At 36.5% G+C, this 15006-nt stretch overlaps 1 protein-coding gene across 14 annotated transcripts in view; it reads right to left on the reverse strand.

Moving 5' to 3' along the window:
* The window catches only part of MEF2C (myocyte enhancer factor 2C), a 151538-nt gene that overhangs the window by 23395 nt on the left and 113137 nt on the right, over positions 1-15006 (reverse strand). For 13 of the 14 annotated variants that reach the window (XM_049649787.1, XM_049649798.1, XM_049649795.1 and 10 more), the window contains 2 exons: positions 8898-9084; positions 6786-6833 (listed from right to left, as the gene is read on the reverse strand). In XM_049649787.1, the coding sequence (XP_049505744.1) occupies positions 6786-6833; positions 8898-9084 (235 nt within the window). The remainder of the gene's footprint in view (positions 1-6785; positions 6834-8897; positions 9085-15006) is intronic. The other variant, XM_049649796.1, reaches the window with a different exon arrangement.

Raw genomic sequence — 15006 nt, forward strand, 5'->3', positions numbered from 1 at the left:
TTGATTTACTCTTTTAAATACGAGACTGTATCATGACTATAACACTCTTTGAATTGAGAGTCTAGTGAACACACTTGAATTTTAAACTTAAAATTTAAGTGACTGGCAAAAGTTTGTCTAAAAACAGCAAATTACACTCTTGGCCAACAGCCTTGAAGCCCCAGAAAGTCCCTGGTAGGTAAAAAACTGATTTCCAAAAGAGGGGCTTTTTTAACCACATCCCTTCTTCAGCATCTCCCCTCTATGGATGCACAATTTCACATCACTAATGATTTTGAAAAGAGCTTTCCTTTCTGTAGTATCCCCAAATAAAATCTTACGATGATGCCAAAAACAAGGAGAAGAAAAACCAACAGTGTGTGAGAAAAAAGAACTGTTAAAAGAAAAAAAGACAAATGCTGAGTAAAGTAGTATTTTAGGGGGAAATATTAAACTGCTTGTATTAATATAACAAATGACCAAAGTTTTATTATTAGTCACACTCTCAGGTTAAATCAATGGGATATTAGTGAAGAGACAAATTTTTATGTTGCTTTACTGAATATAATAGAAAGATGGAGATAAAAAAGATACAAATTGTGAGGACAGAAATCATGATACCCTAAGGGCTCTAAAATCTGCTAAACACTCATCTAGGAAGCTATAATTTGAAATTTTGTTTTTTTCTGCAGAAATCAAACTCCTTAAGAATTAAGTTAAACTAGGGGTGCCTGGGTGGCTCAGTTGGTTAAGCGTCCAACATCGGCTCAGATCACGATCTCACAATTTGTGGGTGCCAGCCTCACATCGGGCTCTGTGCTGACAGCTTAGACCCTACAGCCTGCCTTGGATTCTGTGTCTCCCTCTCTCTGCCCCCCGTTCCCTCTCTCTCTCTCTCTCTCTCCCAATAATAGATAAACTTTAAAAAATTTAAAACAAGGAAGTAAAACTAACGGGGTTGAAAGCAGATTTTATGATATCCTAACCTTGCCTGTAACATTCATTTGTTGTCTCTTTGACTTGCCTCTCCCACTTCAACATTGGCCCCTAAGGAATGGTGTCAAGGTACAGTTTATAATTTTCCAGGTCCTGTATATGGAAAGTGGCTACTGATTTTCTTGGCGATGGCTAAGTATCACCTGATGTAGATTATCCAACTAGGGGACTAAGTATTTTTTTTTTTCAATAATTCTAGATAACCTTGGTTTGGATTAAAAATATCATTGTTAGTTAATTTCACAGGTAATAATAAAGCAATGCTGTTGGATCTTTATGTTTTGGGTGAACTCCAAGGTAAAACTGCAAATGAATTTAGAATTTTTAATCAGAATAATTCAAACTAACAGAATAATACTTTCAAAACAAGAATCCAACTTAATATTAATTTGGATTTTTTTCACATGCTGCTTAACAGTATTTAAAAAAAGTAATATAAAGTTATATTTTATACTAACAAAAGTAGTTTTCTTGTTTAAAGCAATTAAATGGCATCCATCTCTCTTTCTTGAATATTACAGTCTGAATTTGTGTATTGTTAGATTACAAAAATGTAAACTTGTTAAAGCCAATTCTTTTAGACTGAATTTTTAACTACTTTACTGATATTTTAAATCACTGAGTAAGAATTGCAGAGAAGTCTTTTTGGCTGATAAGAAAGTCAGCCAAGAAATTTTTGATAAGTATTCTCAAAAAACAAATACTTGCAAAACAATGGTACTGGGACAGGATAATTAAAACATTGTATGATTTTTTTCCTTTTTTGAGTTCTATTTTATAAGACGCTAAATTTTTCTTTTTCAATACTAAATGAATTACAAAGAAAGTCATGCAAGTGAAGTTCTATGATCATATAATCATAAAACACTGGGTGTAAGAAGGCGCTAAAGATATCTGTGTCTTATCCCCAATATGTGTACTGAGTTCAAAGGTTCAAAGTCACAGCGTAAGATCGTGCTAGATGGAGTCTTTTCAAAGCCTGGAAGCTGGGGCTCCTTATTCACTGCTCAGTGATTCATCCACAGCAGTGCACTGTCACCATCGAGTCTCCATGTATTTAGCTGATATAAATTAAGCATTCCAGAAGTGACAACGCTTGACAACCAAATGCATAAAATAGTAAACAATTAACAATCAAAATAAGGAAACAGCTGTTAGTTTCTTTTTTATAAAATTATATCTAATTTACAATAAATGCCAATTAAAATTATTAACCAATATACATAAATCTCCTTTGCCTTATTGTCAAATAGCTATGTAAATTGTAAAATTCTAAATTTTCAAAGAGATTCCTAAAGGGTTCTCCTTTCTTTCTCTCTCTATCCCTCCCCTTCTCTCTTTCTCTCTTTCTTTTGTCTCAATCATGAATCCTTGAGCATACTGGTACTTCCTACACAATAAAAAGCAACTATGTTATCAAAGTGAAAACAAAGGGTACTAATAGGATAGTGAATAATCCAACACAAGGCATTGTTGTGCGTGTACCACATCAGTCGGGTACGTGCACAAGAGGCCCTGAGGCAGAGCCAACACTCGATGTAGCTCACAGGCTGAGTGGGAAAGATGCCATACTTTATCATCGAGTTGAGCTGAAAAAGAGAATGCTTACCTCTTATTTCTCCCAAATCTAATGATTATAAAACCTCAACCGAGCTCAATTTTAACAATCCTCAATAATCACTAAGACTAGCATGTTAAAGGTTTTAATACACAGAGATATGACAAAATATAATTTGAAAAGCAGTGTCTTCCGATTTTGGTTGTTGAGAGGAAAGGACTAAGTAGTGGATGAATAACTGAACTGAAACCTAGAAATGCCACTACTAATGTATTATATAATGACCTGCTGTATACTTCCCTTACACCAAGAGTGCAAACCTATGCTGTTACTTCTTAATTACCATTTGCCTTTATCTTTGAAATTGCTTCAATTTAAGTGATAAGAGGTTAATTTTTTTAAGAGGTGATTTGTGATGGTCTGAGGTACCAACACACATTTCATTTACTGCAGCATATCATTTCTTTAGATTTCTAGCATGATAGAAAAGTGAGTAAAACTTTATTGGTCAATGTTGCTCATCCATTTAATCAAGTAATTCACTATTCATTGTATAAGTATCAGAAGAATACATTATTTTTGTAAACTACAGATCAAGGGTCTATCTTTTCATATTTAAAATTAACATTATTTCTTTGAAGTATTCTTCCATTTTTTTGCATCAACAGGATTACAATTTATAACCAGTAGATCAATTTTTCCTTTATTCAGCTAACAACCATTAACGGAGCATCTGCCATAGACTACCTCCTATGTGTTGTGTTGGGAATCCAAACTGAGTAAGAAAGACACAGTTTGCCCTTGGGGGCTGAGTATCCGGGAGAAAGATGTGTGCCCAGGAGCACCTGGGTGGCTCAGTCTGTTAAGCGTCTGACTTTGGCTCAGGTCATGATCTTGCGGTTTGTGGGTTTGAGCCCCAGGTAAAGCTCTGTGCTGACAGCTCAGAGCTTGGAACCTGCTTCAGACTCTGTGTCTCCCTCTCTCTCTGTCCCTCCCCTACTCATGCTCTGTCTCTTTCTCTCAAAAATAAACATTAAAACAAAAAGAAGAAGATGTATGCCCAGACATTGCAACTGCAATGCAATGAGGTAAGTGATGTGGTCACAGGCTGCCGTGGAAGAAAAGAGATGCATAATTCCTTCCAGAAGAAAAAATTTCCTGAATGGCTGGACTGAATTCTGAGGGATGACAAGGAATGCTCAGGATCAAGAGGAAGTTGAGGGGAAGGAGCACTAGGAATGCATACATGAAGGCAGGTGGCCTCCACGCTATTTGGAAAGCAGCAGCACAATGAAGTGGTTAAGAGTATGGACTCTGGAGACAGACTGCCTGGGTTCCATATTGGGCAATTATTTTGACCTCTCTGTGTCTCAGTGTCCCCATCTATAGAAAGGGTATAATATGCATATCTGCATTAAAGAGCCATAATGAGAAAAAATGAGTTACTTTTTATAAAGCACATAGTAAGAGCAATTTAAATGTCTGGTATTATTAGAGTGCAGGGTTCTTGCCGGCAGTGGCAGAATGAAAAGTTTAAGAATGGAGATGAGGGCTAGGCCAGAGATAAGAGGCCCATGGTTAATTCTTAAAGAGATGGGAAGCCATTGCTGGATTTTAGGCACATGAATGATGAGAAAGGCTAATCAGTCATGGGGAGACTGGAGTGGGGTACAATGTGAAGCAGAGAGACAAATTGGGGGGCTCTGGAAACAGCCCTGGAATGTTGCTATGAATGTGAACCAAGGCATTGGGACAGGAATGGAGAGAAAAGAATAGACTTAGGAAATACCTTGGAGGCTGAGTTTGTAAGACTTGATTCACTGGATGATGGAATAAGAGAGAGGTATAGCTCGGGGATTGGATGGGAAAGATGTTATACTTTATCATCAAGCTGAGCTGAAAAAAGAGAATGCTTATCTTTTTGGTCTCTTGGTATTTATAAGCACACACTAAATGTTAAATTTACTTCTTTTTTGCATGGTATTTTCTCCTCTTTACAGGTTGAGATGATTTGATTTTGAATAAAAATTATAAAGACTGAAAAGTAATTATGTACACTTGGCTTCAGAGTTTCTAACTTTATCTGAGACCTTGAATTTCAATGACAATATTCAAAATTTGGAAGATACCTTTTGGTCATTTTGCTTTAGTTTTCTTTTCTGAAAATGCAGAGACATTCTGGCTGGCCTTGCTTCCCCTGGTGTTATGTGATTCTCTGACATCAGCACAGATATATTCAGCTTTGACACATGATACTGGCGGGTTTGAGAAAGAAGTGGAAGATGGTTGAGCCTGTAGCAGGACATGACAGCTAAGCTGAAGCCTACTAAATGGCATCTGCAACAGGTGTTTGTGGAACCAGAGCTACAAAGGGCTGCTTCCTCTATTTTTGAAAAGTGGGGAAATAACCTTTTCAGAAGTCTATAGTAACTGGGAAAGTTACATGCTCATGGCTATGAGATACACTCATCCAGATATAATGTTTATTATATCAGGATGGAGCAATCCTTCTTGTTTCCTTCTATTTTTGAAGCAGAAGATTCTTCTGTCTATGGCAGAGGTCCTGAAGTAGGAAGATAAATCTGCTAAGCTCGTAAGATTTTTTTTAGTTCAATGACGCTATGGCCATACATGTGGCTAACTTTTACACGTACAGGATTGAGTATCTTCTCTCTCCCTGGAGGGCCATTAAACTTAGTGGGCTGTCAGGGAATTGACAATGACAGCATAATTGAACAACCAAACACTTCTTATTTTCAATAGAGAATCCTAAAGCATTCTAGCTATTAAGCAGAAACAAGAGTCTATTTCCATTAAGGCGAAGTAACCCATCCCCCCCATATATTTTTTTACTACTTCTAATAACTTTAATCACCACTATTGGCTGTTCCTATAAAAGCATCGAGATACTGGATAAAATATCATAACATCTAAACCATTTTTTAAATTTATCTTTTTCTTGGTCTTTGTGACAACCCCAATTCTTAGTCCCCAACATTCTCTCTAACCATAGTTTTGGCAGAGGCTTGAATCCAAGAAACACTGGTCTGGCTTTGATCTGGTTTTGTAATTTTGAGGCTACAAACCTCAAAGTATTTTTCAGGGGAAAAATGAGTACTTCGTTTCACTGTTCAGCAAGATAGTATATGGAGTTTATTCATTAATTTGCCTCTACTTAATTTTTAAAAGATAGATAAAATAGGAGGCTAGTGCCATTGATTCTGTTTATTAATTCACTGTGTAGTTCTAGTAATTTTTCTTCATTACTCACTGAATTAATGCAGAGCCAATATCAGAAGCGAGAAACATTACCCTCAAGTGGATATATTTATAAAACTGTTTTTGTATGCTGATTTTCTTTATCTTCTTTCTTAAAATTAGCAGGCTGGTAAATTTGACCCTGGCAAAATATTTTAATTAGGTTGTCCATGGATATTTCAATAAGCTTGGATGTTTTTGACATTTCAAACATAACCTTGTGTCATTCATGCCTGTCTTGTACTATTTTAAATGTACAGCATGTTACAGCTGCAGGAATTACCATGGTTACTTGTTATGCCAATAGTGAGCTGCAGTGAGCATTAAAAACTACTGTGCTGTCTTATCTCTGCACTGAAAATGACATCAATCTCAATAATCACAATAGTATGAGTTGATATGGAACTGTGGAGAAGTGTGACTGGCCACAGTGGAAGAAGTTCTTAAGAGTATAATATATTCAAAGAGCTTTTTTTGGGGTACACTGTATTCCTATTCTCTAGGAGCTCATTTTAATGCCAAAATTGGCTTTATGTTATTAACAATATTGTTGAATGGTTATAATCTCACTCTCTCCTTTTAAAAATGTATTCTCCTTTAGAAGTAAACGTACAGGAGTTTGGTATTTCTTTGGGTGGAGAGAGATTCACATTTAATGTGAAATGATTAACACAGAATTCAATTGGTAAGGCTTGTTGAAGGTACTTCTGCATCCAGAGATGGCATCCAGGATTAAATTGGTTTGATCAGAGCTTTCAATTCTGATTATGTTGACTAGCTGAAGTTTGATTAAGAAAAGTTCTGGTTAACAGTTTTCTTCTAAGTTACTATCCATCCCCTCCTGCTTCATAAAAATGCTTTAGAAATTCTTGGGGCCATTTTTCCATGCATCTCACAGATCTCTCTACTTTGTTCAAAAGACTTACTTCCTGCAAATCACCCAGTAAAGGAACCCTGAACAATGACACTTGCTGTAATACAGAAGTCTACTCACCTGCACTGGTGCCCGCACCGGATGTGAGGTCTCCACCCATCAGACCACCTATGGATTAAAGGGGAAGATCAAAAGGAGAAAAGGCTAAAGGCCCACAAAACAACACACTTTACTTTTAGCAACCACAGTATTTTGGCTCTCCCAAGAGTCCTAAATTTGTAAAATAAGGTGGAAGGCTGACATTTGTTTTATTATGACATGCTGTGCTCAAACATTAAACCTACATTCAATCACTGACATTTTGCAGAATCTTTCTTTCTAACAAAGGTTACATTTTAAAAATCCAGTGTTTAAATGGTCTCTGAAATTTTATTTTTGGATGTTTTACTGAAAGCAAAAAAAAAAAAGTAAGGTTTACTATATATTTAAATAACCATATATTTGATGTTTAATTCTTTGTAAATATATTTTCTATAATTAGTTTTGTAAAATGCTAATTGTCCAGAACTTTGGTCATTTCATGAACCTACCCACAGTGAATGACCTCATTTACTGCCTGAATTTTCCTTACTGACACCATAAAATAGGTTTCATTGGCTAAAAAGTTAGAAAGGTATGCTTATTCACTGCTAACTTAAAAAAGTACATTAACATTTGGCAGTGTTAAAATATAAGAGCTGGGAAGTTTCAGTAAGATATTGAAAATAATAATTACTGTTAGTTTTTAAGCAACAAGATTTAGCCAAAAGAACAGAGTATCAACTAGGTTATTTTCTAATGGATTCTAAGAGATACTCCATAATTATTTGTTGGTTCTTTTTTTGGAATTTGAAGAAAATGTTCATTATATTTTAAGAAATGTTTATTATTTCCAAACAAATAATATTTTGGAAATAAAGTATGAAATTTCAAAAAAAAATGAGCATGAGTTTATCAAATAGGAAATTCAACTGCATTTGAGTATGATGTGAAGGGAATAACATACAGTTATTGAAAATTCTTATGAAAAACTTCAATCATAGTCAAAAGTAGAGAGAATGGCATAATGAAGTCCTTTATACATATCTCTCAGACTCAAGATTTAGCAAGATTTTATTATTTGGCTATTTTGGTTATATTTTCTATATAAGGTTTCCGTACTAAGTAGTAATACATGTTTAGTTTTAATTATAAGGCAGATATGGAAGTTTTCTCAAGGAAAAAGTCTTCTGTGAATAAACTGCTTTTAATACAGTTATGTGTGCCTGAGACATATTAAACTTCTCCTATAGAGTGCTTTTTAAAAAATAAAATGTAATGTATAATGGTTTGCTATGTATGATTTAGAAATATAATTATTTTTGGTGCTTCTTTTGGAAGTGTGAAGGAATTGTTTGGTTGTATTTAATATGCATCTACTTAGTTCCAACTGTGAAGCTGGCAAATCAGGAAGACTTTCTTCCCTTCAAGAAGGTTCTTTAAATCCAGTGGGGAAACAGACACATATTCAATATAGCACATCATAGTGTGTTTTGCTTGATCTGAGTATGAAGAATGGTTGAACTTTTTCTGAGCACTGATTTCTTTTCTCTGGAACACTGTGAATTGTACAACAGTAGGGATTTCTTAGAAGCATTGAGACGAATTTGTGGCAGGTGTATATGTTCTTACGATGGGCTCTTAATTTCTTTTTATTTTTATTTCACACTTCTTAGAAGTTATGCTATTTTATCACATTTCGTTTCCATTTTAAATCCTTTGTGGTATAAGTTTCTGTATAAGTAATAAAAATTGATCAAAATAATAAATAACTAAATGGCACAAATGTTATCAGAGGACAGAGGGGAAGATTTCACAGAATGGGGTGATATCTGGCTAAGAGGAAAAGGGAAAATGGCATTTTAGGTGGGAGAAGAGCAGAAGCAAAAGAAGGGAGACAGGATATTCTACTTTCTGTTTGAGAAAGCATGTGGTTAAAATATAGCCACATGAGAGGTTGGTGATAGATAGTCTGAACAGATAAACAGCAGATTATGAAAGATCTCACAAGACAGGCTAACGAGGTTAAAGACCTAAAATAGGGCTATTAAGCAACGAAGGAACATAACAAATGGAAAACTGAAAAAGTCAACATCTTGCCAAGAGTGGCTCCTTCTACTGATTTGCTAACATTGTGTCCTCATGAGGACCTACCTGTGTTACCTGCACTTGGAGGTCGATGTGTTACACCAGGAGACATACTATTTCTCTGCAGAGAAGGGTGGGCCAGTGGCAAAAGGTTGGGGTTTCCCAGTGAGCTGACGGGGTTGCTGTATACCAAACTGTTGTGGCTGGACACTGGGATGGAGACTGGCATCTCAAAGTTGGGAGGTGGAACAGCCTGTAGGAGCAGAAAAAAAAATATGTGTAAAAGGAAAGAAGAGAAACAGAAGCCCTCAAGTACAGACAGGCTTTACTTTTCCTAGAAAATTTTTAAATTCCAAGCTGCTTGGTGTCTAGAAGACCATTAAGAAGAGCTCTCAACATGTTCAGATCATAAATTGATTTCTTTAATGGGCTTAGAACTCTTTCTTTGCAACTATTAGAAAACGTTTCACTTTTGTTTAAAACAAAGCCCCATTTCATTAGACTCCATTGTCTTTGAATTCCATTCTATTAAGTAATAATTGTTCATTTGTGATGTCTGAATCTGGTGCCAGAAATGACTGCAAGATCAAAGGTACATGATTGTGATGACTTCACAGAGAAAAAGGAGGATTAAAATGCAAACCAGAGTCTTCAGTTTAATTGCTTATTGAAGCATATTTATGCAGAAGTTTAATGATATAAAATCATCTCCAGGCATGTGAATAGCACATATACTTTAATTATTATTTTTTAAAAGTCTGTCTTTTGATAGTAACTCTAAAGATAATAGACATTTTAAGATCCAGAATTCAACAGAGCATGTATCATTCAATGATCCATATTTTAAAATGATAGTTCATAATGTATGTTACAGTTCACATTTTGGGATATACTGACACTGACAAATGGAAAGACCTCTATCTTAAATGAGAAAGTGAGCAAATATTTAGGGACCTGAAGTTGTGTGGATACCTAATTAGAGTAATCAGGTCCTAATTATTGATATTTTGGTATTATTTTAGCAATTTAAGCAAAATCTTGCTTATTTTTCTGCTTGTACTAGATAATCATACTTACAACTCCCTACCTCCTTTTTTCTAAAAGAAAAATTAACATTATAAATGAAAACACTGTTTGAATATATTGCCAGAGGACTCATGGTGTCAGAGCATACAGCATTCTTACTAAAAAATGGATTTATGTGTGTGTTTATGTGTGTATCTAATATATATATTAGAGACAGGGTTTATATAGAACATTCCCTCAGTATTCTCAAATAAGCCACTGTGTCAGTTTAAAAGCACATGTGCATGTGACTGAAAGGTTTTTATTTTTATTTATTTTTTTGCCTTTTTTTTCAGTAATCTTAAAATCAACTTTCTTTTACTGGTTCATTGGCTGGCCTGCATCATAGGGCATACTCTGCAGAAGCTGTTTATCCTGATGGTAAATTCACTACTATTTTTTATTTATGCTTATGTTCTATTATACTTTATTTGTCCTATTTTCTTTTTTTCCATGATCTGGACATGTCGATATTGACAGAAGCAAATGTTTCATAACTCTTTTACATGTCTTTGATTCCTCACTATTTTAGAGGAAAATAAAAATGTTCACATGCTTTATTAAAACAGTCATTCTTTATTAAGACACTATCTTAAAGAGAGTAACAAAAATACTTTTGGATAAACATTGTCATATAATTAAATATAAACATTTGATAACACATCAAAGAATGAATATATCCCCAAATTTCTAGAGCCTTTTAAACAACAAAAAGTATTGGTGTATGCTGTAAAATATATGTCTGACAATGAATGAAATACTGTATTCCTATAGTCAAAGGCCAAATAGGAATTACTTAGAATACCTAAGGAAACAAAGGTAAGTACTGTGCTAGGTCTTCTCCATTTGCCCCTCCAGAAGCACTCTCCACCCTCTTCAGTGCTGTGGGCCCAGGAGGCTGACTCTCCAGCCTGCATCTGCCTGGCTCTTCTCGCCCTCTGGCTTCAGCTGGACCACTGGAGGGACCAGCAGAAGTGCAGAGAATAGGAGAGCAATCATGGTGTTTTTCTACTGTAGCTCCCTCCCTGCTGAGCCATGGGAGGACTAGTGAAGGTCATGCCTCTTTTTGGGTCCCATCTTCATAGACTTAGGTGTTGCTCTGTGTGCTCTGGTTTCTTTTCTCTCCTCTTGCTCCTTCAGGCCTAGATGTGCTAACAGCTTCCAGGTTGTAAGCCCTAATATACTTCACTATTCCTTTGGGTTTCACGGAATGCTACCTATCGACAAACAATCCTTTTACTAAACTCCCTTCAATTACCACCTTTCCCACCAGAGCCATAATAGTGACTCTCTAGATCTAGAATAGTGGTACTCTTCAGGGGTGGACTATCTCCTTAGGGAGCACTTTGGAAATCTTTGAGACAATTTCCGGGTGTCACAATGATTGGGGGGTGTGGCTGGTATTTTCTGGGTAGGTAGGCAGATATGCTGTATACCCCATTATATGTGGGACAGTTCAACACAACAAAGAATCATCTCTTACCCCATTCAACTTTCCAAAGCCCCTCTGCACATTCATGTGTGAAAAAAACCCATTTCCAATGATATGAGTCAAAAGTAACTTTGTTCTACGAACACAAGGTATTTCTATACATTGAAACACAGATTTTATTATACTCTGAAATTTCCAGAAATGCAATTACTGTGTGTATTGAGGGAATATTTAACTTTGTTTTGTAAAGAACTTCATTAAGAATTGTTTACCATCTTGAAAACTCATGTCACCAATGGCAGTTCTGCTTTTATAATTTGGGTTGTAAATACAGCAGTGTGTTCTCTCAGCTCATTCCATTAAAATGTTTTCCTCTGCCCCTTCACTGAAAATGCTCTTGTCATAGTCATTATTGACTTTCCAATGGTAAGTCCTCAGGCCTCAACTTGGGACACAGCTGGTCACTCCTTCTTGACAAATTTCCTTTCCTTTCAAGACCATGAACTTTCCCTCCTACTGACCTCGATGGCTCTCCTTCTCCGTTTTTGTTGCTGGTTCTTTCTCTTCTCCCTGCTCTCTGAATTTAAGAGTAGCATGGTCCTTTATCTATCTGCAGTTCAGCTCTCTCTCCTGGTTCAGCCTTGCATATCCAACAACAACCTCAATATTTCTACTTGTCTCATGTCTAGTCTAATAGACATCTCAAAACCAACTCCAACCTACCTCCACTCACACCTCTCTTCATCTCCAGCTGATGACAGCTCAATGCTTCCAAAGGCACAGAATAAAATCCTTGGAGTTACCCGTGAATCTTCACTTTCTCCCCATACCCAACACCCAGTTCATCTGGAAATCCTATTGACTTAACTTCCAACATACCCACTTTCCAACCACTTCTCATTCTAAAGTCTCCAGCATCATCCCCTGTTTCCTTGATCACTGCAGTTGCTTCCTTAAGAGTTGCCTGCTTCTATCCTTGCTCTCCTTCTTTTTATTTTTGATCTAGCAATTGAATAGATCCATTAAAGCACAAATAAGATCATAACACCCCTCTGTTTCAAACCCTGAGAAGCTCCCACCTTACTCGTAGTAAAGCCCAGCTTCTTCCAATGTTCTATAAGGTCCTATAAATTCCAGCTTTCACTAGGCTTCATTATCTGGTTTCCTATTGTCCTCTTCCTCCCTCCTTCATTTTTGCCTCATGTACATGGCTAACTCCATCACCTCCTTCAGTTTTCTGCTCAAAATCTGGCCTTCTCAAGGAAGCCCACCCTGACCACCTTATTTAATCATACAGCTTGCCCTACCAACCAACCATCCATCTCTTGATCTCTTTCTCTTGCTTTTCTTTCCCTTGTAACATTACTTATGATGTTGGCCAAATAATGTCCCCTTTCATCAAGCTCTTAAAGCTCTTTTGTTGCAAGGTAATGCAGAGCCTAGTCTACTATTTGTTATATGAATTGACTATTTTTCATTAAAGGAGGGTTTTTAGGAAGACACTATACTAATATGAAAATACAAGCTTACAATTTACTGTGTATTATTACCAAGCAGGCACTGGACTATATAAGTCACACACATTATATGATCCAACACTTTCAACATCCCTTCACTGTAAGATATAATCCTTTCCTTTTTTTTTTTTTTTTTAATTTTTTTTTTTCAACGTTTTTTATTTATTTTTGGGACAGAGAGAGACAGAGCATGAACGGGGGAGGGGCAGAGAGAGAGGGAGACACAGAATCGGAAACAGGCTCCAGGCTCCGAGCCATCAGCCCAGAGCCTGACGTGGGGCTCGAACTCAGCCCAGAGCCTGACGCGGGGCTCGAACTCACGGACCGCGAGATCGTGACCTGGCTGAAGTCGGACGCTCAACCGACTGCGCCACCCAGGCGCCCCAATCCTTTCCTTTTTAAATCGATGAGATTAAGTGGCCCAAGATCATCTAACTAGTAAGTGACTGAGTCTATTGCTTTTTCAATTAAATCATTGTGTAACACAGTACAAGTTTTTGGAGAGAAATAAAATATTGCAGTCAGAAATGATACTGTGAAGTGAGTATGGGCTTCATGGTAACAGCTTATTTGTGTACCATGAAAATAATGAGCTAAAATGGGGTTCTTATGAAATGTGGGTGAGCATCCCTGTTGGAGTGAGCTCTGTGCTTAGGAAAAAATAAACCTTAAAGACTCCTCTCTTCCATATTTACTCAGGTTTGGTATTTTATTTTAGTTTTATTTTTTAATTTTTATTTTAGAGAAAGAGAGAGAGAGAGCGAGCACGTGAGCAGGGGAGAGGGGCAGAGGGACAGAGAAAGAATCTTAAGCAGGCTCCGCGCCCAGTGCAGAGCCTAATGTGGGGCTTGATCCTGAGACCCTGGTATCACGACCTGAGCTGAAATCAAGAGTTAGATGTTCAACTGACTGAGCTACTCAGGCGTCCCACAGGTTTGGTATTTTAAAGCTATTTTTTAGTTACGAATGTTTTAATTTGTATTCACTATTAGTGTTTGTAAGTGTTTATCTATTACTGGGTACTTAAGGATCTGCTATCAAACTACTTCCCTGAACATTCTACAGAGTGTTGACTGCATCTCTGTAGAGAGCAAAGCCCATTTCCCCTCACTACATGCACATCCAAAATAAAAAGGATTCTTAATAATTATTTAATAAATTCTGAACCACTCTAATAACCAGTTCAGTGAAAATCTCTTTACTCTTCTCTTCCTCTGACCATCATCCCAAAGAACTACTCAGTTTCCAGCATTCTGAGCTGTAAACAATTTCGATGATAAGTATAAAATTCTCTTGTGATTGGCTACACAGTGGTCAGTAGAGCTCTGATATCAAAGCATACTTCAAAAAATCACACTTCATAATAACATGCTAACACCTTTTGCATTAAACCTTTTGCTTTGTTTCTTTTGCTTCTTTATCTGTATTAGGAACTGGTTACACAGTTTTAAAGTAGAATTATAAGCTTAAAAATGACCACACTAAGGAGACAATGCAGAGACTCAGAAAGAACAACTTACTTTCTATCAGAAATCTCAGTTGTAGTCTAGTTGTGTAATAAATTGTCATTGAACCAGGAAAGTCATTTAATCTCCCTTGACCTGATCTGAGACATGAAGTGTTTACAAACATAAAGAGATGAACCAGCTCTAAATGTTTTAGGGAATGCAAAGGCAACAATAATGTATAAATGTTTACAGGAATTTGTCATTACTTGTTTTCTTCTTGACTTTTCAAAATTAGGGAAATTAGAAGCATCTATTTAAAATATTTTTGTCTAAAAATTGAAAGCCAGAATATAGTTAAGAACTCCAAACTTACAAATATCTCAGGGCCAGGCTACAAATTTTACAATACTTGAGACAGGAAGGAAGAGGAAATTTGGGGTGATTAAATAAAATGCTGTAGGCAGGACTGCTATGTACTTTGCAGGGCTCAGGGCAAAATGAAAATGACAGGCTCCTGTTAAAAAATTATGAAGAATTTCAAGATGGTGATGGCAAAGCCTCTGAGGGCAGGGCCCTGTGTAACTACACAGGTCACATGCCCACAATGTCAGCCCTGCATAAGAGACACAGGCATGACAGCAAAAAAAGCTTTTAGTGTCTATCCCTGAGCAAACTGATCATGGTTGCTGAAGTGAGTCATCGTGGTCAGAAAG

The sequence above is a fragment of the Panthera uncia genome (genome assembly GCF_023721935.1).
Source record: "Panthera uncia isolate 11264 chromosome A1 unlocalized genomic scaffold, Puncia_PCG_1.0 HiC_scaffold_17, whole genome shotgun sequence".
Lineage (NCBI taxonomy): Eukaryota > Metazoa > Chordata > Mammalia > Carnivora > Felidae > Panthera > Panthera uncia.